The 14,910-nt window shown below is 40.4% G+C and overlaps 1 protein-coding gene across 3 annotated transcripts in view; it reads left to right on the top strand.

Moving 5' to 3' along the window:
- Nucleotides 1-11,076, top strand: part of LRRC8D (leucine rich repeat containing 8 VRAC subunit D) — a 111,439-nt gene extending 100,363 nt beyond the window's left edge. For all 3 annotated transcript variants that reach the window (XM_045547566.1, XM_045547565.1, XM_045547567.1), the window contains exon 2: nucleotides 8,137-11,076. In XM_045547566.1, coding sequence (XP_045403522.1) covers nucleotides 8,139-10,715 — 2,577 coding nt within the window. In that variant the 5' untranslated portion in view covers nucleotides 8,137-8,138 and the 3' untranslated portion in view covers nucleotides 10,716-11,076. The remainder of the gene's footprint in view (nucleotides 1-8,136) is intronic.
- Nucleotides 11,077-14,910: the final 3,834 nt, after the last annotated feature.

Below are 14,910 nucleotides of genomic sequence, written 5' to 3'. Positions count from 1 at the left end.
TTTTTGAAACAGTCTCACTCTGTTGCCCAGGCTAGAGTGCCGTGGCATCAGCCCAGCTCACAGCAACCTCAAACTCAAGCGATCCTTCTGCCTCAGCCTCCCAAGTAGCTGGGACTACAGGCATGCGCCACCATGCCTGGCTAATTTTTTCTATATATTTTTAGCTGTCCAGATCATTTCTTTCTATTTTTTAGTAGAGACGGGATCTCACTCTTGCTCAGGCTGAGCTTGAACTCCTGACCTCGAGTGATCCTCCCGCCTCGGCCTCCCAGAGTGCTAGGATTACAGGCGTGAGCCACCGCGCCAGGCCAAAGAGCAAGATTTGAATCCAGGTCTCTTAGACATCAGAGTTGTACTCTTTGTAGTATATAAGTAATTTTAATTAATTGTTTCTAAAAGAATGAATGAAATTGAATAACAAATTTGTATCAGTCATTTATTTCAGGATTACTCTGTGTACATAGTGCTACTATGCTAATTCAAAATTCAAGAAATTGGTCTAATCATCTTCAGGTAAAGGGTAAGACAGGCTTGCTTTTCTCCTCGATGATTTATTTATTTATTTTGCATTCAGATTCAGCAAACATCTTTGATCTTTGAAGGCTGGCTTTGTCCCAGACCAGGTGTTCCTAATACATGACACTGTGAAGTAGTTGTTATTATCAAGATGAGGCTTGGATGGATACTCAGGACAAGTAAAATGATAAGATTTTTCTCCAGAACCAGTTCAATCTAATAATAATAACATAGCATTCATTTAAAAACATTTGAACATAGACTGTAGTCTAGCAGGAATATCTACAATAGGCTATACAACATACCTACTTTCACTGTTTCTGTTGAAGCACGGTTTAGGCAAAAGACTTGAGATCTAGGTGCTACGTTGGTAGCAGTTTTATTCAGATAAAATTCATATGCCATATAATTCACCCATTTAAAGTATACAATTCAAAGATTTGTTCACAGGATTGTCCAACCATCATAGCTTCTAATTTTTGAAACTGGTTTATTTATTATTGATTTATTCCACTACTGTTGACTGTACATTCAGATAAGAAAACAGGATCGTAGTCGCAAAGGGATTTAGATTCAGCCCTGTTACTTTCTGATTCAGTTTTGTCCAACCAAAGTGAATAACTTCCCCCTTTCAGTTCTAGTACAAAAAGCTTCCTTGACTTTCATGAGAAATGTTTGCTTATAAGAATGTTAAGCTGATTTTCATCTGTGGCATCAACAAAGAGAAGCCTTGAAATGTGAAATCTACTTCCTCGTAATGCAATTTCTTAAGTCCTTTGTAGGAGACATACTATAAAGGAGAAACCAAAGAATATATGTGATTAATACTTACTAAATGTGCCTTCCTCAAATTAAAAAACAAAACAAATCCCGTGATAATCATTTATAGCGATTCTGAGTCCTGACTCACTAAGGAAATTAAATGCAAGATGTGAAATTCAGAAAGCCAGATGCAGATCTCATTTTTCATTGATTTCACCTTAGGAAGTCACTTGAGGATCAAAATATACTATTATTATGTGAACATGTATTTAATATACTTAATATATACACATAAACAGTATATGAAGAGCAACTTGTTTTCAAAGTGCAATTGCATCATTAATTCAGTTAATGGTGAAACACCCCTGGGAGATAGGAAGGGCATGTGTCATTATACCCATTTTTGGTGGGTAAATAGGGTAGCAGACACATTAATTCAAGTCCCGTGTTCAAGGTAAGAGCTAGTCAGCAACTGACATTACAGGAAAGTACAGGTTTCCTGCTTTGTGGCCTGGGCACTTTAAGACTGTACATCCATGCTTTGGTTTCCATCCATCGGCTTACTCATGAGATGTGATATCTGCACAGGAGTATACTAGACTAATACTGGGATAGCATTAGAATTATTTGTAGTTTCTCCATCACATCATTTCTCTCATGTATGTGCCGTTGCTCTTGCTATTTCTTCAGCCAAAATTGTATTACCTACCCTCCCCCACCACTTCATGTCTCACCTCTCCTTCCTATCTCAGTTTAAAAACCACCTCTCTAGGGAGTCCTCCCAACTTCCTCATGCAGAGCAGCCACCGGCTTGCTCTGTCCACGCATCTTCTACACTTTGTATTAACCAGGTCAGAACAGTCTTCTTTCTGTGCTATAACTGCACACTCACTGCTTATCACTTCCCAGTACACTGGGAGCTCCTTGAAGGTAAGGATTACGTTAGGTCTTTTCTGCCTTCCCCTCCATGATGCCTGGCACAGGGTTGGTGGTTTTCTTAAATTCTGCATGAATATCTCAGAAGATCGCCTTAGAGATAGTGGTGATTACATAATTTCATTGCTCTGTCTCCTCAAAGCCAAGGACAACAGTGAGAAGCCTCCTTCTTCAGCAGCCAACCCTTAGCCAAAAACACAGCCATTGGATGACATGTGGTAGAGAAAAAGAGATGTGGAGATGAAAGATTCTGTTAGCTCTCTCGCTTAATTAGCTCAGGGAGGTCATTTAATCTTTTTGTGCCTCAGGTTTCCTTATGTTATTGGGCACAGTGGCAATGCCTATCAGTGGATTATTGTGAAAATCAGTCAAGATCTCGTGTAGGAAAGTAGTTTACAAACTGTAAGGCACTGCAAACATGAGAAATACAAAAGAGAGATGCTACAATCTGGTAGAACATGTATTTTGGCCTTAGATAGGATTTTAAATCTAGACTCCACTACTAATTATTTGACTTCTACAACCTAACTTCTATGAGTCTGTTTCTTCATGTGTCAAGAGTGAATAACACTTTGGCAGCTTAGAGTAATGTCGTGAAGGTTAAATGGGATTCAGGCAATGTTCCATTTGTGTTCCATCTGTGTACATTCAACTTTTTCCAGCCAGAGCTTTTGAACATTGTATGTTCCTACCTCTGTGCCGCCTTTTCTATGACAGAATCAGTCCTTTGTACCCCAGGGAGAGCAGGCCCCTTCTCTCGGGGCAGGGAGATGGATGGTGAGGGGAAACCATCAGAGGAGGGACGGGGACAGGTTTTGCTGTCCTGTCACCCCAGGCAGCCTAGATGTGCCTTGGAACAGGGCAGAGGCAAAGCCTCACTGATACCACAGCACATTCTAGGGCAGCTGTTTCAGCTGCAGCTTCTTTTACGTTTTGGGGGGGTTTTTTTTTGGAACTTTTTATGGAAGTGAAAGCATACATACCAAAAAGGGCCTCAGTGTACAGACCACATTTTATAAATTGAACACACCAGTGTAACCAGATCATTCTCATTGCTGCCCAGTATTCCATTTTTTAAGTATATCATGTTTTATATTTTTCCATTCTATTCTTGATAAGCATTTTGGATAGCTTCTAGTTTGGAGCTGTTACAAATAATGCTGCTACAAACATTCTCGTACATGTCTTTTAATGAATATATACCCATGTTTCTCACAGGTGTATACTTAGCAAGGGAACTGCTGGGTCATCGAGTACGCATATGTTCAGTTTCAGTAGATAATATGAAAAAGTTTCCCAATGTGGTCACACAAATTCACACTCTGACCAGCAGTGTTTAAGAGTCCAGTTGCTCCCACGTCCTCACAAGCACTTGATATTGTCTGTCTTTTTAATTTTGGAATTCTGGTGGATTTTATAATATTGTATAGCGTTTTAGAAGTGGAGCCATTCCCTTAGATTCCCAGATCTGAAACTAAACATTCATACATTCATTTTCAGGAATGTGCTCTGTACAAAAGCAGGGGATTATATCAGGTGTAAAGCTCCTAGAGCAGCACTCGGTATACAGAATGACGATGACAAACAATAACTACTGTTAGTAACCTTGTCATTATTATCATTAAATGCCTTCTGTGTTCTTCAGGGGTGAGAGGAGGGCATGGTGGGTGCAAAGGGGAATAAGACATAGTCTCTGCCCACCAGGAGCTCAAGATCTAGTTGAAAAGACCAGGATTAGAAACAGATTATTGTGGTTAGACAATATGATATGAGTTTGAAGGAAAAGGTAGTGTTTGAGCTGGGACTTAGAGAATAAATAAGAGACAAATGAAACAACAGAAGTGAAAAAGAGAAATGGCTGGAGGAAATGGGAAGGGCACAAAACTCTGGGTGGGGGTTGGCAGAGTGGACAACGTGCTGGAGGAGAGGAGGTCATTGAGGCTGGAGCTGTTGCATGCTGTTCTGTTACCCTCTGTTGTCATGCTGGCAGGGAATGTGGGGCCCAAGCTGGTGGCCATGTGTGAAGTTACAGTACTCAATTGCTGTGTTCTCTGCCTCCTACCTTTTATCTTTTTCTTCTTCCACTGGGAAATGATCAGCCTTTTCTCTCTCCTGGGATCAAAGCCATCCCCAAGTACAAGATACTTGAAAACTGCCATTGAAACTTTGACAGCTGTAAAATATGGCTAGTTACAAGGATCCCACAATTTCTCTGCTGTGTGGTCCTTTAACTTTATTTTTATGCCGAGACCTGGCTTAGAGTTTTTATTCTGACATAGGCCCTGTTTGCTTTGTGGTAGCAATTCAGTTCAATAAAATGCTGTTCTGCTCAATGCCATATATATACAGTTAATAAATGTCCTCAAGGAATTTTTATGAGCTGAAGGTGATGATCAAGATCTCATACATTCTTTTGTTGATTGAGCATCTACTATGTGTCAGGCATTGGATATATAGGACAAGGAAGGAAGATGTCCCAGTCCCTGTCCCCATTGAGTTGATAAGTTAGTGAGAGCTTTAATAAGTAAACAGTATGGTAAGGGCTATGGTGGTCGAGGTACAGAGCCCTGGGAGAGCACTTGGGAGAAGTACCTCACCCAGATGGGTCAGGAAAGGCTTTCTGGGAAAGGCCACAGAAACCTGAGAGTCTAGTGAAGGGGAGTGTAGAGGAAGTATTGAAAGCAGAGGAAACAACGTATAGGAGGGGCTGAACACAAGGGAGAGAATGGCTTGTTGGAGATACTGGAAGAAGTTACCGACCTAGAGCATAGAGTCAGGAGAAGAAAGGAGTGGAGTTTTAGCCTAAAGACCCGCAGCAGGGTGGAAGATGGATTGAAAGAGATCAAAACTGGAGGCAGAGAAACCAGTAGTAATAAGCAAGGTATAAAAGACAAGTAACCAGTGTTCTTAGTACAGTGACTTTCAACATTCACCTTCCCCTCGATCCTCCAACCCAAACATCTTGGCTTCTCTAGAACCTGATACAACTACTGTTATGTGTCGCTTAACCACAGAGATTCCTTCTGGGAAATGCCTCATTTGACTATTTCATCACTGGGGCAAACATAGAGTATGCTTACACAAACCAAGATGGCATATATATTTTTACTTAAATATATTTTTTTCATATGGAAAACCAAATGCCCCAGCATCATTACTGAATATCAGTCATTTCTCCTACTTAATCTGCAATGCCAATATCTAGTGCTGTATGTCAGGTTTCTCTGTATGCTTCATTATAATCTTATATGGTACCACCATCGTATGTGCAATCCATTGTTGACCAAAACGTCGTTATGTGGTGCATGATTGTATTTGAAGAGTAAAGAAAAATCCTATTAGAAATAAATGTTATGTGCAAAAAAATCTATTTCTTTTCTATTACCCAGGCAGATAGCCCTTTAAAAGCATGGTCCCTGGCTGTGACCATATTTTCTTGGTCAGGAATAAACTTAGGCAAGATGTATTCTCCATTCTCTGTACAGGAAGTAAGAGTCACTCTGGAACCTGTGGCTCAGTGCTATATTTTGTGCATTCTAGATAGGCACTGAAGAGCTCAAATGGCCTGAGGTTGAGGTGTTTCTCATTTGGTTTGGCTTGCTGTGATTCTAGTACCCTTTCTTCCTGCTTAAATTCCCAAGCCAGTAATGAATATAAAACCCACACAAGATACAGGAGCTCAGAATAAAAGGGGTTCAAGTGGCATGTTATTTTCCACTTCCCCTACTAAGGTACAAATATTTATTTTTCTTTTCTTTATTTCCTTGGTAATTTTGTTTTGTTTTGTTTTGTTTTTTACTAAGACTGGATACGAGTCATTTCATACTTAAGCCCTGAAGTCTGGGCATGTGATTTCTAACAATTTTATATTTGGAGTTCTTAGGCTTGTGTCTACCTGTTTACATAGAGATACTTCAATTAAACTGACTACAGATGTGGGAATTGCTATTATAATTGAATAAATTTTAACTGTATTTTATTAAGAAATATTATGTACCTGCTCTATATGGTAATAGATACGTTGAAGGGTTTCAGAAAAGATAAAAACTGGTCATTATTTTCAGCTTAATTTAAAAGAGAGAAAGAGAGAGAGAGAGAGCGTACACAAACATACGGGCAGAACTGAAGTACTAATATCACCTCTATCCATCATGTCATCCAGAAAAGACACTAGTAATCAGTCACAGCACTGTTTCCTACTGAAGCCAGAGTCAGCCCAGAATCCTCCTCAACACAGCATTTCAGGCAACTTTTACATGAATGGATAAATAATCTATCTTCCATCCTTCATGTAAAAAATTAAATGCATTCTCAGAATCTTGGGTCCTTGCCTTGCCTTTTATTGTTTTGTTTTTTTAAAGAAATGAGTCATTTTACATATGAATATTGGAACCCTGAGAACTTCCTGAGGAAGGAGAATATGGTAATGCTTTTTTAAAATTGAAAAAGATAAACATTTGGTTGATGGACATGATTATAGAAGCCCATTCTTATTACTTTCCTCTATAAACATTGTGGTTTTTCTTGGTTCCTTTGGAATGATTGTCCTTGTACTTTATTATCTGTAGAAACTAGTTCCAATACTGTAAAGTTGCCAGGTGGTGGCAAATGGTGACCTCATTTTCAAGTGTCCTGGCATCAGGGCTCCCTTCGTTGCTGCTAGGGTCACCTGCTGTGGTGGAGATCAAAGGTCTTACTGCCCTGACTTATGCAGCATCACTTGACATCACTGATTACTTCATGCCCTCCTGGGTCTTCTCAATCAATCCACATGGTTTCCATAGGCACTGCATTGAAGGCCAGAGTTTCAGCTACATATATTGATAAATCCCAAGTATGTATACTAAGATATCTCTTAAAGTCTAGACCCTTAATTTTCAATTGTCCATGGACACTTCCACCAGGGTGATTAGTACAAACATAAACAGCTGACAAATACTTACTTGTGGCCAGAGGGTGTGCTAAGAGTTTTACAATCATTAACTTAATTAACCTTTCCAAGGACTCTTAGAAGTTTTCGTCTCTATAATACAGATGGGAAATGCAAGGCTTAGGGAATCGCACTGTTAGTTAAGTGGTGGAACAAAGTCTGGAATGTAAAGGCTATCCAGAGTTTAACAGGATACACAGGCCCTTCAATTTTGGTTTTTTTGTTTGTTTGTTTGTTTGTTTGTTTGTTTGTTTGTTTGAGACAGAGTCTCGCTTTGTTGCCCGGGCTAGAGTGAGTGCCGTGGCGTCAGCCTAGCTCACAGCAACCTCAAACTCCTGGGCTTAAGCGATCCTCCTGCCTCAGCCTCCTGAGTAGCTGGGACTACAGGCATGCGCCACCATGCCTGGCTAATTTTTTCTATATATACTTTTAGCTGTCCAGATAATTTATTTCTATTTTTTAGTAGAGACAGGGTCTCGCTCAGGCTGGTCTCGAACTCCTGACCTCGAGCAATCCACCCGCCTCGGCCTCCCAGAAGGCTAGGATTATAGGCGTGAGCCACTGCGCCTGGCCAGGCCCTTCATTTTTGGCATATGCAAAATAGGAGTCATCCCATCCTCATACCCCAGAACTTCAGTCTTAACCTTAAGTCAGTCTAGTCCACACCCAATGCCATCCTGCTGTCATCTTTCTTCAAGGTTCAGTACCCACTGTAGACTTTGATCAGGCTGTCACTATTTCTTACCTAGAACACAATTCTTACTCATTTTTTTCTCTTTTCTTGCACTGAGGAGAGAAAAGCTACTAGAAACAAATGACCGTTTTTCTCATATATGTTCCTTTTAGTTTATTTCCTACTACACTCTTATCTTGAATAAAAAGATAGGAGCCTGGATAAGAAAACTTTAATTTGGAGCAGGCATAGGATTTTTCTTATGTACTGTTTTCACTTGCATCTCCGTAATACTGTCTTTTGTTTTTTTGTTTTCTAGGAATGTTTACCCTTGCAGAAGTTGCATCACTTAATGACATTCAGCCAACTTACCGAATCCTGAAACCATGGTGGGATGTGTTTATGGATTACCTGGCTGTTGTTATGTTGATGGTAGCCATCTTTGCAGGAACCATGCAACTTACCAAAGATCAGGTGGTCTGCTTGCCAGTATTGCCATCTCCTGTAAATTCAAAGGCACACACACCCCCAGGAAATGTCGACGTCACCACCGACATCCCGAAGATAGAAGCAGCCACTGGCCAAGACCAAGATGGGCGGACAACAAATGACATTTCCTTTGGCACATCTTCTGTGACACCTGACATACCTCTCAGAGCCACATATCCTCGCACAGATTTCACAGTTCCAAATCAGGAGGCAAAGAAAGAGAAGAAAGATCCAACAGGCCGAAAAACAAACTTGGATTTTCAGCAATATGTATTTATTAATCAGATGTGTTACCATCTGGCCCTTCCATGGTATTCTAAATACTTTCCATACCTTGCTCTTATCCATACTATTATTCTCATGGTCAGTAGCAACTTTTGGTTCAAATATCCCAAAACATGCTCAAAAGTAGAACATTTTGTTTCAATATTAGGAAAGTGCTTTGAATCCCCTTGGACTACAAAAGCGTTGTCTGAGACAGCATGCGAAGACTCAGAGGAAAACAAGCAGAGAATAACAGGTGCCCAAACCCTACCAAAGCACGTGTCTACCAGCAGTGATGAAGGGAGCCCCAGTGCCAGTACTCCAATGATCAACAAAACCGGCTTCAAATTTTCAGCAGAGAAGCCTGTGATCGAGGTTCCCAGCATGACCATCCTGGATAAAAAAGACGGAGAACAGGCCAAAGCCCTGTTTGAGAAAGTCAGGAAGTTCCGTGCCCACGTGGAAGATAGTGACTTGATCTATAAACTCTATGTGGTCCAAACAGTTATCAAAACAGCCAAGTTCATTTTTATTCTCTGCTATACTGCGAACTTTGTCAACGCAATCAGCTTCGAGCACGTCTGCAAGCCAAAAGTCGAGCATCTGACCGGCTATGAGGTATTCGAGTGCACTCACAATATGGCTTACATGCTGAAAAAGCTTCTCATCAGTTACATATCCATTATTTGTGTTTATGGCTTTATCTGCCTCTATACTCTCTTTTGGTTATTCAGGATACCTTTGAAGGAATATTCTTTTGAAAAGGTCAGAGAAGAGAGCAGTTTCAGTGACATTCCGGATGTCAAAAACGATTTTGCGTTCCTTCTACACATGGTAGACCAGTATGACCAGCTGTATTCCAAGCGTTTTGGTGTGTTCTTGTCAGAAGTCAGTGAAAATAAACTTAGGGAAATTAGTTTGAACCACGAGTGGACATTTGAAAAACTCAGGCAGCACGTGTCACGCAATGCCCAGGACAAGCAGGAGTTACATCTGTTCATGCTGTCGGGGGTGCCCGATGCTGTCTTTGACCTCACAGACTTGGATGTGCTGAAGCTTGAACTGATTCCAGAAGCTAAAATTCCTGCTAAGATTTCTCAAATGACTAATCTCCAAGAGCTCCACCTCTGCCACTGCCCTGCAAAAGTTGAACAGACTGCTTTTAGCTTTCTTCGCGATCACTTGAGATGCCTTCACGTGAAGTTCACTGATGTGGCTGAAATTCCTGCCTGGGTGTATTTGCTGAAAAACCTTCGAGAGTTGTACTTGGTAGGCAATTTGAACTCTGAAAACAATAAGATGATAGGACTTGAATCTCTCCGAGAGTTGCGGCACCTTAAGATTCTCCACGTGAAGAGCAATTTGACCAAAGTTCCCTCCAACATTACAGATGTGGCTCCACATCTTACAAAGTTAGTCATTCATAATGACGGCACTAAACTCTTGGTACTGAACAGCCTTAAGAAAATGATGAATGTCGCCGAGCTGGAACTCCAGAACTGTGAACTAGAGAGAATTCCACATGCTATCTTCAGCCTCTCTAATTTACAGGAACTGGATTTAAAGTCAAATAACATACGCACAATTGAAGAAATCATCAGTTTCCAGCATTTAAAACGACTGACTTGTTTAAAATTATGGCATAACAAAATTGTTACCATTCCTCCCTCCATCACCCATGTCAAAAATTTGGAGTCACTTTATTTCTCTAACAACAAGCTCGAATCCTTACCAGTGGCAGTATTTAGTTTACAGAAACTCAGATGCTTAGATGTAAGCTACAACAACATTTCAATGATTCCAATAGAAATAGGATTGCTTCAGAACCTGCAGCATTTGCATATCACTGGGAACAAAGTGGACATTCTGCCAAAACAGTTGTTTAAATGTGTCAAGTTGAGGACTTTGAATCTGGGGCAAAACTGCATCACCTCCCTCCCAGAGAAGATTGGTCAGCTCTCCCAGCTCACTCAGCTAGAGCTGAAGGGGAACTGCTTGGACCGCCTGCCAGCCCAGCTGGGCCAGTGTCGAATGCTCAAGAAAAGTGGGCTTGTTGTGGAAGATCACCTTTTTGACACCCTGCCACTCGAAGTCAAAGAAGCATTGAACCAAGACATAAATGTTCCCTTTGCAAATGGGATTTAAACTGAGATAGTGCGTGCACAGCCATGTGCAGGAACAACTTCCTAAATTGCAAACGCTCACGTACAAGTTATTGCAAGATAATGCATTTTAGGAGTAGATACATCTTTTAAAATAAAACACAGAGGATGATGCATAGAAGGCTGATAGAAGACGTAACTGAATGTTCGATGTTTGTAGGGTTTTAAGTCATTCATTTCCAAATCTTTTTTCTTTTTTTCTTTTGGGGAAAGGGAAGGAAAAATTAAAATCACTAATCTTGGTTCTTTTTAAATTGTTTGTAACTTGGATGCTGCCGCTACTGAATGTTTACAAATTGCTTGCCTGCTAAAGTAAATGATTAAATTGACATTTTCTTACTATATCACCTTTTTTGAGGTGTCTTGATTTACTTTGCTTAATTGGTGCAATATTACTTTAATTCAGACCACTAAAGACAGACACATCAGGTCCAAATTTGTAAATTTAAATTTGCTAAAATTGATTTCTTTCCTGTTTTAATTTAAAGCACCTCAAATAAGCACTTCTTATAATAGTTGACTGATACTGCTGCTTCTGAGAATCCCATGTTGTAGATTTATAATTTTGAAGACCTGGAATGCAGTAAAGATATGTGGATTGTTGGAGGGTTGGTTTTTTTTTTTTTTTTTGTATTTTTAAGAATAAGTAATAACAAGAAAAACTAACACATCCCTTAATAATAGTTTTTTCCTCATAGTTTGGAGTTCTGATTATATGGTATAATTTTCTACCAATAATATAGGGTTGCCAATAATAGAAAAAGTTTCTTAAAAATAAATTCAATTATAACCAAAATAAAAATTTTAATGACTTATTGATTAACTCAACTTTTCAACATCACTATTTGGAAGATAATACAAAATCAAAGCAAGTATTTAATTTTTTGTCCTTTCCACTGTTGTGATGGTGTTTGTGGGGAATGAAAATAGGACTTCCAGTTCATGGAGTTGGAAAACTCTAACTTTCCCTATTTATTTTAATGACAAGCTGTATTTCCTGTGTTTGTCTGCATCTAGGCAGGGTCGTGTCCAGGGAAATGCTGGCAGAATATGTACTTTTTAGATGACAGTTGTCCTTTATCTAACTTACAAAGTGTCTAAATTAGTCTCAAAAAAATTAAAAATTTCCTGCCACTTATTTAGCTATTAGTTAACAGGTGTTTCATAGGCCTCCTTCAGGGGCATTGTTTCAAGGAAAAAAAAATGTTTGGCACTCTGGATGACAAAGTAGTGTCTTCTCAGTACAAGACTGGACTCACTTAATGAAACAATGGACTTTCTCTTGTTGCTCCTAAGCACAGCTTGAAGGATTTTGCAGAGAATGTGGAAAGTAAAACTCATATCTTTGCTTTCTTCAAAAAAACTGAACTCTGGGGGTACGGGCCTGTGGCCAATGGAGGTGAATCTTTGCCTATTGTAGAGGTTATAAACTCTCTGAGAAGTACGATCACTAATAGAAAAGGCTGCAGCCACTGTAGCTGAATTAGGAGCTAACCCCAGCTCCAGCATTTTCTCTCTTCCCAAAAGGCTTAAAGTAAGGGACTAGCTTTTTTTTTTTTTTTTAATCCCAAGTTTAGAAAATCAGACAAAGAACAATGGCAATTTTTTGATATAAGCAAATTCTCTCCCATATACACATCTTCCAGTTGTCTCAGTTTTCATTAATATTAACTAGTATTGATTATGTACCTGTTTTGTGCCTAAGCAGTAGAAGGAATTGGAGATTTAGTGTTGGAATAAGTCACAGCCCCTGGCCGCATGGAGCTTTATATAGCAAAGTGGGGAGATAAATATTACTTGTGCAAATATAATAATAGAAATGTTTAGTTACAGTTGTAATGTAAAGGGTATGTAGAATCTGTGTGAATGAGTAGTAGGAGAGGTGAGGGTGAACTTAAAGAGGAACTTCAGGGATGTTTTGTACTTAGAAACTCTGCCTGTGAACAGCCCAGATGTTTCTCTTTTGCCAGCCACATAGGAAACTGTTCTCCCTGCTTAGTAATGCCACCACCTCAGTTGGCACAGCATTTTTAGAAGGATGCCTCACCATCTTAATTGTGAGATAAGCAGGCTAGATCTTCTCTTCGCTTTAAGGACTAAGAAACCTGTCTTCCTAAAAAAAAAAAACCTGCTTTATTAAAGTATGATTGGCATATAAACAGCCTCACATATTTAAGGTATACATTTCAATGAGTTGTCTTCCTTTCTTTTCTTTTTTTTTTTTTTTTTTGAAACAGAGTCTCGCTTTATTGCCTGGGCTAGAGTGAGTGCTGTGGCTTCAGTCTAGCTCACAGCAACCTCAAACTCCTGGGCTTCGGCGATCCTACTGCCTCAGCCTCCCGGGTAGCTGGGACTACAGGCATGTGCCACCATGCCCGGCTAATTTTTTCTATATATATTTTAGTTGGCCAGATCATTTATTTCTATTTTTTTGGTAGAGACGGGGTCTCGCTCTTGCTCAGGCTGGTCTGGAACTCCTGACCTTGAGCAATCCACCCGCCTCGGCCTCCCAGAGTGCTAGGATTACAGGCGTGAGCCACCGCGCCCGGCCTGTCTTCCTTTCTTAAAACAAGTTCATGTTGTTTTTGAAGGGCAGAAGTGACAGGACACCCTTGGCTTACCTTGCTTTTCAGAGAAGAGCCATTTTATAGGAGCTGGAATCAGTGTAACACTCCCCAAGCTGGCCCACGGGCGGCTTTGCCAGGCTCCTGTTTGCTTCTCAGTACTTAGAGTTCAGTCACTTAGGACTGGTTGGTGTTAGATGCCTTCACACAGTATCAAGGGGTATTTTCCCTTACCCAAATTTCTGTTAACTTTATCAGCCCTTAATGATTTCTTTGAGTTCTGAAGGTTCACAGTCACTTGATTGAAATGGTGCATTGCATGCCACTGTTTGGAAATATAAATATTCTAAAAGAGATTTCCTGAAAAATGCTGATTCATCTAACAGATTTTAAATATACTGGGTTTTGGAGTCTCAACAAAACAATAGATGAGAGAGTTGTTGACCTACATATACTGTCAACCCATGTGTCCTCATGAATTTATGTTGGCATCACACACCAGACGGGGGGTGGGGGCGGGGGGACAAGTTAGAATGTGCAAGTTTTGGCTTTGTAGTATTTTCATATCTTTCTCCAAAGTCTCTTGAACACCCATCTGAAGAAAATTAAAGTATCTCTAAATATTCCATGTCTGAGTGAGTCCCACAAAGTTTGAGAACCTGGTTTACTTGTAGCTGTTTGACTTTTCTTCTCCAGCGTTCAAGTTGGCTCAGCAGAGAGAATAAGGTTTTTCAAGGGTTCAGAAAGATGACTTCAAATTGTTACAGGGACCCCATTCTTAGGAGCGAATTAGCAATTTAATAAAAGGCAGAAAGAGTTCATTTTATGTAACTCCTGGCCAGCAGGTCCTGACTGTTTGACATTTTTCGTATATAAAAAGAGAAGTCTTATAATTTATTAATATTACCTCTAGTACTTTCTTTTGACTGTGTCCCCTAGTCTCTATTTCAGCCAGTAACCAAACTCTAAGTTGCTGATGGCAGCAAACTCCAAAGTGCCCTTGAAACCAACGCCCCACAGCTATTTCAGTCACCTGCTGAATGAAAGCCAGAGTGCTGTTCTCTCGCTAAGGTTTCTGGCAGCACTTGCGTTAGTAATTCATTCCAATAAAATGGTCCCTTTATCAACCGAGTCCCCAAACAAAGACTGTACTAACAAAAAGCCCCTTTCATGAAAGAAGAAGGGAGGGACACAGAACAAACCCCAGGAAACCCGCTTTCAAATGTCCTCTGACTTGTGACTGCAACACAAAGTAGCGACCCCATCTGGTCCTGGCCAGCTGGGGCTCTGCAGGGGCAAGTGGACCAGGTATTCAGGGTGGTGTCTGCTCAGGGGAGGGAGAAGGCTGAAGCTAAGGGGCCAGAAGAGCAGCAGGCTGTGAACCACCCACCTCTCATGTCTGACCTCGCTGGCAGGACAGTCACACAGCTGAAATCAGGGGAACACACCCGTTCACTCACAAAGCCAATGGCAGGTGTCCTGTCTTCATCCTTTTGCCTCTGGAAATACAAGGTATAAATTCTCCCAGGTAAGCATCACCTTTCTTGTGGAAATCCATGAGATTCTTTGCTTACAGTTAATCCTGGAAAGTTACATCCCATGGTCTCATCTACC

This window comes from Lemur catta, chromosome 3 (assembly GCF_020740605.2).
Source record: "Lemur catta isolate mLemCat1 chromosome 3, mLemCat1.pri, whole genome shotgun sequence".
In the NCBI taxonomy this organism is placed as follows: Eukaryota; Metazoa; Chordata; class Mammalia; order Primates; family Lemuridae; genus Lemur; species Lemur catta.
This window is presented reverse-complemented; position numbering and strand designations above follow the sequence as displayed.